Source organism: Hemiscyllium ocellatum, chromosome 3 (genome assembly GCF_020745735.1).
Source record: "Hemiscyllium ocellatum isolate sHemOce1 chromosome 3, sHemOce1.pat.X.cur, whole genome shotgun sequence".
In the NCBI taxonomy this organism is placed as follows: Eukaryota; Metazoa; Chordata; class Chondrichthyes; order Orectolobiformes; family Hemiscylliidae; genus Hemiscyllium; species Hemiscyllium ocellatum.
In genome coordinates this window covers 19794124-19809449 of record NC_083403.1, presented here as the reverse complement: position 1 = coordinate 19809449, position 15326 = coordinate 19794124, and the positions used below count along the sequence as shown (strand labels likewise).

The 15326-nt window shown below is 37.7% G+C and overlaps 1 protein-coding gene across 2 annotated transcripts in view; it reads left to right on the top strand.

Moving 5' to 3' along the window:
* The window catches only part of bub1 (BUB1 mitotic checkpoint serine/threonine kinase), a 64138-nt gene that overhangs the window by 24196 nt on the left and 24616 nt on the right, over positions 1-15326 (top strand). For both annotated transcript variants that reach the window (XM_060855939.1, XM_060855947.1), the window contains exons 8-13: positions 564-757; positions 2297-2409; positions 6683-7056; positions 8564-8619; positions 11193-11312; positions 13716-13847. In XM_060855939.1, the coding sequence (XP_060711922.1) occupies positions 564-757; positions 2297-2409; positions 6683-7056; positions 8564-8619; positions 11193-11312; positions 13716-13847 (989 nt within the window). The remainder of the gene's footprint in view (positions 1-563; positions 758-2296; positions 2410-6682; positions 7057-8563; positions 8620-11192; positions 11313-13715; positions 13848-15326) is intronic.

Below are 15326 nucleotides of genomic sequence, written 5' to 3'. Positions count from 1 at the left end.
TATTTTTTATTACTTAATATTCATACTGCAAACATATTTATATTGAAAGTTGTTTGTTAGTCATTAACTCATTCTTCCAAATCTCTCTACCCTTTTCCCCATCTCCAAATTGAAAAGTGAATCGAGTACAATAAATAATACTTAAATTTAAGGAGGTGGAAGTAGAGTCTTTGAATACTTTGTACGGCAGAGGTACATAGGTTCTTGATCAGCAATAGAATAGTAAGTGGTTGAGGTTGGGTAGGAATGTGGAGTAATTAGATCAGCCATGTGCTAATTAAATGGCAAAGCAGGCCCAAAAGGCTGAATGACTTACTCCTTTTCCAAATTTGTTTTCTCATTTGAACAATTTTCTCTATTTCACAGAATAAATTGTAATGAACGATATTAGCTCTTATTTTGAGTACCAACATATTACAGGTTTTTTAAACTAGTCATTTTGTATCTAATGTGACATCTTCCATTTAGATCTTCGTGTGACTGTGAATAATTTTCATTTGATTACGTGATATGATTTCAGTAACTATCTCACACAAGTTTTCTTATTTCTATTAACCATTTAGAATTCCAAAAGCACCTAAGATTGTGAATCAAAATGACAACCAGGGTAAAAATCAGGAAGCAGTTGGTGAAATTCAGCAAGTCATCATGTATCATAAAGATGTTCTCTTTTCTGGAGATAAAGAAATGTGTTTTGAAGAAATTCGAGCTAAGGATTACTTTGCACGAAGCCAACTCAAAGAAAAGGAGGAATGGAGTATGTTTTGTTTTAGTTTTACTATGACTTTTAGCCATTCACTAGAACTTATTGGAACTGCTGATCAGCTTTCAGTTTTTGCTTCCTTCTTTGACAGTGTGGGATTCCAGCCTTTCATTTATTGCTCATTGCTGTTGCAACATTGTCAGTGGCACCATTGAAGTCAATACTTCATGAAACAAAAATTTAAAATTGTACCTTCCAAGTATTCCATGTTTCTAGGGATATGTAAACCAAAGGACTTGAATTTGTATTGTGATTTTTCACAACCACCAAAGATCCCAAAATACATGACAAATAATGAGACAATTTTGAAGTGTAGTCAGTGTTGTAATACAGGCCATCTTCCTATAATGCATGTTTTGTTAATGCAAATTGGCTGTAACGTGATTGATGAATTGGGTTCACTGTTTCCAAAGTGTGAACTTTTAAAACGAATGTTGGCTGTAATATGATTACATCACCAGCACTTTAAGTGCTGTTTCTAAAGCACGATTTTTCTACAACCTAAGGTTGCACAAGAACGTAGCCATCATGTTACAGAAAAACTACCCTTATAGGAAATTGTTTACTTGCCAAATGTTTGCAAACCTGACCAAGTGTTAACTGTGGTGTTGACTGAGGGACAAACGTTGACCAAGGGAGCATGAATAACTCCCCTGACCAGCTTCAAAATAATGCCACGTTATTCATTGATTCAAACAAACTTAACACATTCATTTAATGAATCCAAATGCATTCATTCATTCAATGCATCAAACTGTACTCAGTCATTCAATGAAACAAACTGCACGTGTTAATTCAATGAGTAGAACTTCTCTCATTCATTCAATGTCTCAAACTTAACGCATTCATTCACCTTTAGACTGAGGCCTCTGATTTAACACACAATCCAAAGTATGGCACCTCTGACAATCTCTTACCTGAAAACATTCAGGACTGTTCAAAAATGGAAACTTAGTTTATTTCAAGTGGAAGTCGTTTTAAAGGAACAGCAACTGTTACCTACTTTGCAAGTTATTTTGAGCTATTACAACTTTATTTCCCTGCTTTTGCTTCATATCTTTTGATGCACTTACCTAACAAAACTGAATTGTACTTCATCTGTAATTGCATTTTTCATTTTCTCAAAATGCCACAGCCTTTTAGTGAGAAACTGTCTGGTTGCTTTATGCTTCCTTATTTCCCTCTAAAGTGGCCTGACTTGAATTCTCCAAATGTTTCAATCTTGAGATCAACTGCTTTTATATGAATAATGAGTTTTAGCGGATTTTTGGGAAATTCTGGCCATTTTCCGGGCTTGGTATGTAGTTTTACTTTTCTGAAGATAAAGTTTAAATGACTCATCTCATCAATCTGTTGCAACTGATTAAATTCAGAGTGAAAATGCTCCTTTGCTCTTATAATTGGTGTCTATTTTCTAAGAATGAAATAATCTGCCACTTAGCATTCTAATATGCCCTAATATTTTTATACAAAATGTAATTGTCTGTTTAAAGATTCAAATGGTAATTTTTATTTTGTTCAAAAAAATTGAAGAGAAGATTTGCACAGCCTCCAAATCTGATGAGATCAGATCACTGGAGCAAAAATTGGAACAACTGAAAGTACAACTGAAGTTAACTCAGGAACGGGAGCAAGAAATACTGCAGGTGAGATCTGTCTGCCTTTAGAAAAGATACCTATCTGAGATTTTGTAAAGCTTTAATACATTGTATATGCATAAAAATAGAGTTCAAAATTACATTTTAAAATTATTTGGTAAAAGTTGAACTAATGTTAAAATATTGCTAAATGTACACAATGTTTAGCCACATTTGATCAGTATTACGGAGCAACCCAGGTTTACTTTATTCTTCAAAACTGAATATTTAGCACTAGATTTTCTCATAACCAAAAGAATGCTTGTCACTGCTTCAGCTGTCCAGTATTGTTGCTTCTACATTGGCAGATGCTCCATTAATTTTCCATCTTTTATTTAAAAAAATGCAACTTGACTTCTTAGCATTTTTGGAAGAAGTATCTGCTGTTGTTGTGGATATGTTTGCTGAGCTGGGAATTTGGTTTGCAGACATTCCGTCCTCCTTCTAGGTGACATCCTCAGTGTTGTGGAGCCTCCTGTGAAACACTGCTGTACTGTGTCGGTTGGAATTTATTTGGTATCGTTCCCACTGCTTCCAGTTGCCAGTTCTGAATGTTTGTTGCAATGGTCAGTACGTTGGATCTAGGTCAATGTGTTTATTGATGGAGTCCGTGGATGAGTGCTTCCAAGAATTCTCTGGCTGTCCTCTGTTTGGTTTGTCCTATTATTGCTGAGTTGTCCCAGTCGAAGTTGTGGTCCTTATTTTCTGTTGTGTATAAATACTAAGTAGAAAGTGAGGGCTGCAGAGTTGAAAAGGATGGCGCTGGAAAAGCACAGTGATCAAGCAGCATTCAAGAAGCAGGAGATTTGACATTTTGGACGGAAGGCCTTCAAATGGCAACATTTAAACCAACAGCCATGCTCAGGACAATAATTCACCAGAATAAAAGACCCAATACCCATCATGTGCAGGACAAATGTGTACAAGATTCCATGCAGAGACTGCACGAAACACTATTTAGGACAAACAGGCAGACAACTAGCAATCCACATTCATGAATATCAACTAGCCTGTAAACGCCACGACCAGCTATCCCTAGTACACACACAGATAACAAGGACCATACATTTGATTGGGACAACGCAGCAATAATAAGACAAGCCAAATAGGGACAGCCAGAGAATTTCTAGAAACTTGGTACTCATACACAGATTCCATCAATAAACACATTGACCTAGACGCAATACACTGATCACTGGAACAAACAACCAGAACCGGTAACCAGAAGCAGCAGGAACAAAATCGAATAAGTCCCAACCACACCATAAAGTAGCGCTTCATAGGAGGCTTCACGCCATTGAGGATGTCACCTAGAAAGGGGACAAAACATCTGCAAATTCCCAGCTTGGCAAACATACGCACAACAACAGCAACCAGCTCCCAAGCTATAAACCTTTACGCAAAACTGAAACAAGTATGTGCTTACTGCTTTTTTAAAAAATCATATCAGTGAAAGAAAATAACCCATTGCATGCAGTGCCATGAAACTAGCTATAGCATGCAGAAAACCCCTTAGGAAAACAACAACATTTTTTAATTACTAAAGCTAACCTTGTCCTATATTTCATGTGGTTAAACTATGAAAGATGAAGACTTTGGGAAGTTAATGGTGATATCTTAGGTGAAAATGTGTTGCTGGAAAAGCGCAGCAGGTCAAGCAGCATCCAAGGAGCAGGAGAATCAACGTTTCGGACATGAGCTCTTCTTCAGGAATGGGACAGTCTATATTACAGCAGAGGAGGTGTTGGATGTATTATAATATATGAAGATGGATAAACTGGATATATTCAAGAACATTCAAGAGGCTAGAGAAGAAATTGTGGAGGGCTTGGCTGATATTTTTACATTGACATTAGCTGGGGGTGAGGTCCCGGAAGACTGGAGGGCAAGGAATGTTGTGCCGTTATTCAAGATGGCTGCAAAGGAAAGTCTGGGAACTATAGATCAGTGAGCTTAACATCTGTTGGAAGTAAGTTATTTGAGAAAATTCTGAGAGATAAGATGTACACGTATTTGGAAAGACAGGGTTTCATTATGAGTAGTCAGCATGGCTTTGAGTGGGAGATTATGCCTTATAAATTTGTTAAAGTTCTTTGATGAAGTGACCAGGAAGGTTGATGAGGACAGGGCAGTAGACGTAGTCTGTATAGATTTCAGTAAGGCTTTTAGTAAGGTTCCACATGATAGGCTGCTCTGGAAGGTTAGATCGCATGAAATCTAGGGCATGCTGGCAAATTGTCTACAAAATTGGCTTGATGGTAGGAAGCAGAGGGTAATAGTGGAAGGATACTTGTTGGACTGTAGGCCTGTGACTAGTGGAGTGCCTCAGATGAGTGCTGGGCCCATTGCTGTTTGTTATCTATATAAATGACTTGGATACGAATGTACAAAGTATGATTAGTAGGTTTGCTGATGACACGAAAATAGGCGGTCTCTTGGACAGGGAGGAAACTTATCAGACATTGCAGCAGGACTTTGATCAGCTGAGGAAATGGACTGAGAAATAGCAAATGTGATAAGTGTGAGGTCTTGCATTTACGAAAGTCAAATCAAGGTAGGAGGTAGATGGTGACTGGTAGGGCCTTAAGGAGTGTAGTGGAACAGAAGGATCTTTAGAGTTCAGGTTCAGAGTTCTCTGAAAATGGAGGCACAGGTAGACAGGACAGTGAAGAAGGCTGTTGACATATTGGCCTTCATCAGTCAGGACACTGAGTATAGAACTTGGGAAGTTATGTTGATGAGGCTGCACTTGGAGTATTGTGTTCAGTTTTGGTCACCTTGGCTACAGGAAGGATGTTATGAAACTGGAAAGAGTGCAGAAGAAATTTTCAAGGATGTTGCCTAGTCTCAATGATCTGAGTTATAGGGAAAGGTTGGACAAGATAGCACTTTTTTATTTAAAGTGTAGGAGACTGAGGGGGTCCTTTATAGAGGTGTATAAGATCATGAGAGGTGTGGATAGGTTGGGGAAATCGAGGACTAGATGCCATCAGTTTAAGGTTAGAGGGGAAAGAATAAAAGGGGACCTGAGGGGCAACCTTTTTACACAGAGGATGGTACGCATATGGAATGAGCTGCCAGCGGAAGTGGTTGAGCCGGGTACGTTAACAACATGTAAAAGGCATTTGGACAAATATATGAATAAGAGAGAATTAGAAGGCTATGAACCAAGAGCTGGGAAATGGGGTTAGCATGAACAGACATTATGGTTGGCATGGACCAGTTTTGGCCAAAAGGCCTGTCTCCATGCTGTAGGTCCCTATATTCTGTCATAGAGTCATATCTTTGAATTCTGTGTATTGTTAATACTGCTGAAGCATAAGCTTATTTTATTCGTAGTGCCATAGTGTATGGAGCATGGCCAAAGATACATACATTTTATTATACCAAATTCCCTCAACAATGCTTGCAGTCTTCAACATCTCTCTCTTCACATTGCATTCTCAATGCGCCTTTTCTATAATGTTGGATATTTTAGTTCTCTATTGTCTAGGATTTTGTAACTAAAGAAGCTGTGCCTAGGTACTTTTTGTACCTAGGTTGGCACTGTAATTGGCGATGTATAAACCTTTCACTACTCATTGAGTATATGTGACAATAAAAGCTATTATTCTAACCTAAAGTTAACTGATTTTCCAGTTACCTACTAAACTTGTATTTTCTCAAGAAAAGCTTACCAATAATTAATTGACTTTCTAGTGTGAACTGAAAGTTGCCATAATCCCAAAGGACCATAGGCTGCTCTCTTTTAAGTCTGAGGGTCATGATGCCTCAAACAAAGGACAAGTTCAGAAGGTGCGTCTTTGTGGTGACCTCAGCTACTATAGGAATTGAGCATGGTTGTTGTCATTCTGCATTGCAAACCAGCAGTCCAACCAACTGAGCTTAAACCAACCTCCTAAATTTTTAACTGTAGTATCACTGTTAGCGCAGGATCAAATTTTAATGTAAATGTGTATATTTTATACTAAAAACGATTAGTGTGGCTATTCTAACTAGTACTTTTATAATCACACTGATATTTAAAATATATAACCATTTGGAAGTAGCATTTCAAAATAATTGTAGTTCTTCAGTACCTTTTTATCCTCCACTATCTCCTCATTGGTAATTTGAAATTTGTTAAACTCTATTTAAAACATATTCAACAAGTGATCTTTCACAGCCCTCCTGCAGTAGAAAATTCCAAAGGCTTACCCTCTTAGTAAAAATAGAAATCTCAAACTATTGATTCAGAGTGCCTTTAACATGCTTTCTAAATGTTTAAAATTTTGTTAAGCAGATATCATCTCAAACCTCCTTGCAGCTGATTCCTGAATCATCAACTCAACCAACCAAGTCTGTTGCAGAATCTTCAGCTACTGCTTTACAAATGAAAACGGACAAAAGGCTAATAAAGGAACAAAATTCAACATTAGAAGTTTGTGCTAGAAAAGTCACAACCACAAGTTTTGCTACAGCTCATCTGCATCAACCCCAATATGAGATGGCATCATTGTTGCCTACAGTAGATGAAAAATTGAAATCTCCTGGCTTTCAAACAGTGTCTAGGATTTATGAAGAGGCAGATAAAGGGGCCAGTGACACACGGACACAAGTGGAGCCACTGTCCAGATCCCTAGTTACGGGTTTAAATGAGAGCAACAGTAGGGAACAGTACGTATTTTTGCTACATTTTTTAATCTTAAAATGTTTATATTGAGTGTCTTGGTAATGATGAATACTGTTTTCTTAAATACCTTTTAGAAGCTTAGTTTGAATGATCCTTTCTGGTTTGATTTTGATTACCTTTTGAAGTATTTGCAAAGCATCAAAACAGAGCACAAATCTTCGGTGTTTTAATTGACACATTACCACTTGGATATCAATGCAACAGCCTAGTGACTCTTATTTGTGAATTTAAGTTCGTAACACAATGCAAATATGCAAAAAAACTATAAATTGTGGGCTGACAACACAAAACATTAAGAAAATTGACAGAATTTTCTAAAAAAAGTAACTGAATTGCCCTACCTCCTTCCCATTCTGGTCTATTGTTATAGGACTGGAATCACGCAATATTGATCATTGGCGTCTTTGTGGAAGCAGAGGTGGAATAAATAAATATTTGCATATCATTACCCCCAAATACTTCAGGAACAAATATCAAAAACCCCTGCGAGATGTTTACATTTTCTTGCACTTTCTTCTTCCTCTTCCTTGTTTCCTGAAGATTACATGCTTTATCTGAAATACACTTCTATAGGCATGCAAACCTTGCCATAACTCAAGTCCAATATTCAAGTATCTGTTCGACAATTAGAGCACAATATCGATCTTATTATTATGCATTGATGAATGGATCCTACTTTGAACCAAAATGACATCTGATACATAGGTGAACAGTTCAGCTGCAGATTGTGCCAGGTGTCATTGATCAGACAATTCCATTGGAAGTATGCCAGTGCAGACAGAGTATGACATAATAACTGATTTTAGATTGTACTGCCATTTTGGAGCTCACCACTTTATTCAGTGAACTCATTTAATCTCATGTAGCTGAACGTACTTTACACAGAAATAAAAACCCACTCTCCCAATGGTTGCATTGCCCTGTGACTGTGAACCTTTACACACGAGACTTCTAATCTGAATCCCGAGCTAAATGCTGTACGTTCGGCTTGCTATCCATTATTGCAAATGGACTATTTAAAGGTAGCTAACTATTTCTTTCTCTTGCCTGCAGCAGGAAGAATCAATGACAGATTTGCGAAGGTTGCAAACTTCATTGTTGTACAGGTTCTCATATGGGGGTCTTGCACCCACACCACATGGCAGATCTAATTTCCTAAAGATCATTATGAACTTTATAGATTTTTACCATAATCTGACAGTTTAACAGTCACCCTAACTGGCTCTCCAACTTTATTCCATATTTACTTAATTAACTGAATTTAAATTCCACGTATCCTGGTGGAATTTTGTCTCTTGATAATTTATCCAGGACTCTGGATTTCTCGTGTAGTAACATGAAGCGTGTGTAACATTATATTTGTTTACAACGTCTATTAATTCAAAATAAAAATAAATGGAAGGGTTTGAACTGTGGTGCCTCAGACTAATTGTTTTCAGTAAACCATAATGACTCTGCAATTGTGTAAGACAACATATTTTAATCTTTTAGGTTTATGAATAGAAGTGGTAACAGTTCTAGGACCCCGCTCTCGAAACCAAAAGACGGTAATTTATATTGTACTTGGAAAACATTTACTTGAGCTGTAGTTATGTTTGCAAAGTAACACTAATTGAAAACTATCACAAAACAAAAATGAAGTTAGAATTTTAAAAGCTAATATGTGTACAATCAGACGTGTAAGTGTACTCGTTATTTCATAACATCATACAGGAGGTTTACTTTGTTGTTTACAGTTTTGGTTCATTGGCCCTGAGCTCCAAATGGTACTGCACAAGCTAGTTTGATCCCAGCTGCCTTCCATCAGAACAATTTAAGCTGCTGGATAACCTAGGTGCTCAACTACAGTTGATAGCCCATTCTCCTTGCATTATTCTGCAGCTGAGGCTGTCTCATGATGCTGGAGAACCAAGTACCCTTTTACCTTTTCAGTATCATTCAGTGTGTATTTAAATATCTTTCCCAATGAGTCTGATATTGAAAAGTAATGTTTTCTACAGTCTACAATATTCTTAAAACCAAAAAGTGAAACTCTGAAATAAAGCCACTGAAAACTGGTTTTAAAAAAAAAAGCAAATTAGTAAATATCTGTGTCAAAATATTTCCATTCCAAGTCAAACTCCTCTTCAGCAAGATGACTTATTATTCTTTTAAATTTTAGGGATATTGTTGGCTTAATCTACTCAATTTCTCGACATAGGACATTCCCTCCATCTGGGCAATCTGAATTTAGTCCTTTCTTGAGTAAGAAGACCAAAACCATATGCACTACTCACTCACCAAGGCCTTTACTGTATATGAACTGTACTAAGTCTTTACCCTATACACCAACTTCTTTATAAGATCATGTCATTTACCTCTCTATTACTTGCATGTTAATTTTATGATTTGTGTACATGGACATAAAGTCCCAACTAAATGTTGTAATTCTCCAATTTTTCAGCATTTGAAATACTTTGCTTTTCTGTTTCTTTTTTCTGTCAATTTGGACAACTTCCCATTTCTTCACATTCTATTCCAGTGCTTTTTTAAAAATCATTCATGGGTTGTCACTAACCAGATCAGCGTTAATTGCCAAAAGAGCAACTAAGTGTTAACCACATTGCTGAGAGTCTGAAGTTGTGTGTAGGTAGAGATGGCAGTTTTCTTCCCTGAAGACAAATTAATAAACCAGATGGTTTAGCTAACAATTGACAATGGTTTCATGGTCAGCACCAGGTTCTTAATTCCAGACTTTTATTAAATCCAAATTCCAATATTAGCCTTGGCAGGATTCAAACCAGGGTCCCTGGAAAAGTACCTGGGCCTCTGGATTAACAGTCTTACGATAATAGCACTCCCTTACATTCTCCTAGTTTTGTATATTAAAGAAGCTTGAAACTGTCATTGATGCCATTTATTTAGATTATATATAATTAAGACTCATGCTGTGATAAGCCTCAGACAACCCATTTATTTCTACACTCTAGGATTTGGTAAATGGACAATAACCAAACAGTTTGTAATATATAATATTGTGTAATAGAGCCTCATCTGTGGCAATTTTTTAATACCTTTTGAAAATCCAACTAATATTCATTCTTATTTACCTACCGATTTCAAACTCAAGTAACTTTCAAAATAGTCAATGGGGTTAAACCGATTGATTATTAACCTGTAAATTCTTCTGACATGCATCAATGGCAGGCTGTAACTCTGGGAAAGATTCCTGGTTAGTTCTGTGATGGGCAACAAATTTGCAGCCTATGCCATTACTGTCCATAGCCCCAAATTAAAACATGTACATCAGCATTCATATTGCCTTAGGACCTCTGACCTTCCCACCTTCTCTAACACCATCACCATAGATGCAGGGTTGCAGCATGCACAAGAATTTGTTACTAAACCTAGATAGCCCACTCTCCATTTTTGTTCTGGCTTTACATGAACATACAAGAGTTGTAATTCGCTCTCTGGAGCTTGAGGTTGTACTCAATGCATTGGTTAAAATGATGTACTTCCATTCCAGAGTGTGATAGAGTGACAAAAATAGCTCCCCAGAATGATTTATTTCATGCTTTAACTCTCATGAACTGAAGGTCTCTGACTTATAAATCTTCAGCGACTTGTTAGATCTATCCTTGCAGTTATCTCACAGTTGACAGACTGGCCTGCCATCACAGTAAAAGTCATTATGAAACCATGGTTTAGGCACCATGGAAGTATGGCAAGTTGCTGCAGTGAGTAAGCAGCCAGCAGGAACAAAATTGTTCCTTATTTCGAGGCAATGTGTATGCAGTCTTGGCTAATTGTCTGAGCTTCACATATTTTGACTTTGCTTTTTGTCAGTCATTAATGTTGGCTATGGAAGTCAGGTGATTACTTCTTTGGTCAGTGTGTCAATTCTTGGATCCAGGTAACTTAGTATTCTTCTTCACAAGCACTCTTGTCTGCTGTGTAAGTTCTTAGTGGTCCATTAAAAGTGGGTAGCACCTACCTCCAAACTTACCTATAAAAGACAAAGCCTCTGAAAATAGCATTTTTGTTCTTGAACTTTCTTTTCTGCCAACTTAGCAATCATACGTTAGGGAGTGAAATCTTTTAATATTTAATTGTTTGCTTTAATATTCAACTCTGACAGGAAATGTTTCTGGATCAATTGCGAATAGATCCCACACACCAAACTCTTCATTTGGCTTGGTTCAAGCTACTCCATCCAAAGTGCTACCTTCACCAACAGTTTATACCAAAGAAGCATTGGGTAAGAAACAGTTAACATTGATACATGAAAATTGTAATATGTTGATTTAGAAATCTTATTAATTTGAAAACAAAAATGGATACACAACAACTGTCTCACCTTTGGCTCACAAAATTACATTTAACAACACTCATTTACTCCTTCATCTACATCTCTGGTATGCTATGCCTCACCAGCAGGACAGACCTGCTGAAATGGCACAATCGTCAGAAGGAAGAAGTCCTGACAGTCTTGAAATTGACTTAGACCAACCAACCCAAACACCCCGTGGCTCAACACTTTAACTCTCCCTCCCACTCCACCAAGGACATGCAGGTCCTTGGACTCCTCCATCGCCAGAACATAACAACACGACGGTTGGAGGAAGAGCGCCTCATCTTCCGCCTGGGAACCCTCCAACCACAAGGGATGAACTCAGATTTCTGCAGTTTCCTCATTTCCCCTCTTTCCTCCCCCCCGCCCCCCCCCACCTTGTCTCCGTCGATTCCCTCGAACTCAGCACCACCCTCCTAACCTGCAATTTTCTTCCTGACCTCTCCGCCCCCACCCCACTCCGGCCTATCACCTTCACCTTGACCTCCTTCCACCTATCACATCTCCATCGCCCCTCCCCCAAGTCCCTCCTCCCTACCTTTTATCTTAGCCTGCTGGACACACTTTCCACATTCCTGATGAAGGGCTTTTGCCCGAAACGTCGAATTTCCTGTTCCTTAGATGCTGCCTGACCTGCTGCGCTTTAACCAGCAACACATTTTCAGCTTAGACTCCATAATGACTTGTCAAGAAAATCTCCTGCCACTTACTATTATCCCTCAGCTGAAGTGTCCATACTACTTCACGTTGCATAGTACCTGGAAAAATACTGTTTGCGGTAAGAGTATAAAAGATACTCTGAATGGGAGGATCCATCATTGCGAACAGTTTGGTAGGGCCATTACTGGCCCAACTGTTCAATTGGGAAAGGATGTAGCTATCAATTTGAACTTGTGGCAGGTGATGTAAAAACTAACATGCAAGAAAAAAATGTACAGCCACAATCTTACTAACATACCTGTTTCAAATACATCTATTGATGATAGTGTTAGTCAAATGAACCACTGCTTTTGCAAACAGTTTGTCATATTCACATGGAGTATACACTCCATTGTTTGGCACTACTTCTACATGGGGTAGGTTTAGAAAAAAATTTAGAGTTCAAAACTGAGTCAGCCATGAATTGCTGTGAGCCATCATGAGCAATTTAATTGTATTTCATAAAAATCTGTATACCCGTGGCCCAAAGTATCTCTTACTCTACCAGGGACAAGATCAATAGATACATGAGAGCACCATTAGCTGCAAGTGCCCCTCCAAGCCACTCACCATCTTCACTTGGAAATATATATTGCTGTTTTTTTTCTGTGCCACTGGGTCAAAATCTTTGACTTTCCTCCCTAATGGCTTTGTGCATCTATCTTCAGTGCGTGAACTGCAGTGGTTCAAGAAGGCAGCTCACTATCACCTTCTCTAGGCAGCGACAGTTGGCGATAAATGCTGGCCCAGCCAGTGACACTCACATTCCACAAGTGAGCCTTTGTTGAAGAAAAAAATCCAAAACCCAGGGATTAACACTGCAATGAGTTGAACAAGACACCATGCCAAGAGCAGCACTGCATATATCTTAAAAATGTAGCACTGACCTCATGAAGCTACAACAATACTAACAAATTCTAGATAGTGGAAGCAACATTTTATGGGCACAGTTAAATCTTGTGGACACAGTTAAATTTTATGGACACACTTCACAACTAATGGATCAGTTCAAGTCACTGAAGTCCTGCCACAGCCATTGGTGAACAATTAAGCAATTAATTGAAGGAGTTTCCATGAACGTTGCCATCCATAATGATAGCAGATGTCATCTCTGCCTCCTTCTGAGATTTCCCCAAGTACAGATGCCAGTTTATAGGCAATTTACTTAACTCCAAGTGATTTCAAAGTAATGGCTGAGTGCACGTATAAATCAAATATCTGTAATTTCAGAGTCTAGCCACTTTTGCCTGTAATTTTAATACTATTTCTTGGTCAAAACATTACTGGCCTGACCAATGATGCACATATCCCACAAATGGCTTAAAACAAGCTGCTAGCTTCCTGAGTAACTTACTGAAAGGCGATCTAGATTTCAAGGCAAAAATGGTGGCTAATGAAGGTTTGGTAAATTAGAATTAATACTGAGGAGACCAAAATAATCTGAACTAAAAGTTGGCAAAATCCCAAAAATGTAACCATGTCTGAAATTAAAAAACCATTACCTCTAACTTGTAAATTTATTTAAATTACAAATTGAATGTAGAATGAGTGTGCAATACAGAACAAATTGTAAAAACATAACCAAAATTAATTTGTCTTTTTTTGTGGTAGATGCTATAATGGATATGTTTCAGGCACCAGTGATTCCTGAATTACCTCAAGTAGATGAACATGATGGTGCTTTTGCAGAAGATCAAACAGAAATGCAGGATGGAGTTTCCAAAGCGTTTTGTAAAAAGGATGGTAAATTTTGTTTATCTTCTATTCCTTTACCATAGCTCTAGCTATTTTAATTTTGGATATATTTGCTAACTCAAATACCCATTAAAACTAATGCAATGTGCATATGTGTTCCATATTAATACAATTATTAAATCTTAATAGAAACATTTTATTTCGCTTTGCACATTATTTATGCCTTTACTTTAAAATATTAATATCCCCATATACTGATTTGTTAAAATATTCTCAATTCTTTAAACTGCCTTATGATAGTGAGATGCCATCTTGAACTGTTACAATCCACCCTTGAGGGATTTAATTTTGTTTTGCCACAGGTTAACCCTCTGCAATTTCTTCTTGGAACTTACATTACCGTTCACCTCGCAATAGAATGGTAGCCTTTTCTGTGCTGTTTGATATAAAATGAGATAGCTCAGTTTCTAATAAGCATGAGCCATAGTACAAAATATTTGTAATAAGGCATTCACATTTTTATTCAAGGTCATAAAAATGACTAGTGTATTCTAAACTGTGAAACTATAAGTCATGAAATCTTAAAATCCCAACAAAATGAAACAAACACCCCGGACACAATCTCTTATAAGTATCTGTCAGTGTTCAATGCTAGTCTGCTCACCTGTGTGGGATAGTTTTGGATTTAACTTCATACATTGTGTTGAACTTGGCTTAATATGTTTTCCATTGAATCAAATAGTATTGCATTGAAAGATCATTCCAGTGACTTGAAGCTTAAATTGAAACCCTGTCTCTCTTTTCAGGTGAACACAAAATATACCATGGCACTTTGTAAGGAGTTATCATATTGTTAGTGACATTTACCCTCCAAATGGCATTTAGTATCCCTGTCATTTGCCTCACTGTGATTTGCATGACTTCTGTTCTGTGCAAAAACCTTTGTTATAACAGTGACTGTGGAACTACTTAGTGTCCCTGCCTTTGGGCCACTCACCCTGGACATGTGCCTTAGCATATCAAAATAGGTTGATTATAACAGCTATAGTAATTATATTTACATTGTATCACTTTTTGTGCACTTGTGGCAGTGTTCCTACTTCTGAGCAAGGAGAACCAAATTAAAGTCCACCTGTAGCAGAGGTGTGTAACAAAATCTTTGATCAAGCTTATTAGAAAATATTTACAAATACAGTTCAGGTAGGCTTTTGGTGGCTCAATAATAGTGCTCCTACCTTTGAGCCAGAAATCTTGGTTACTGCTTCAGATGTGTGTCATACATGTGATAGTTTGATTAAAAATATTGATAAATGCAGGGTTTCATTTTGATTTCTATGATTTCGTTATTATATTTTGCTTACTATTTCAGCATGGTGGTTCAGTGGTTAGCACTGCTGCCTCACAGCGCCAGGGGCCTGGGTTCAATTTCAACCTCTGGCGACTATGTGGAGTTTGCACATTCTCCCCGTGTCTGCGTGGGTTTCCTCCAGGTGCTCCAGTTTCCTCCCACAATCCAAAGATGCGCAG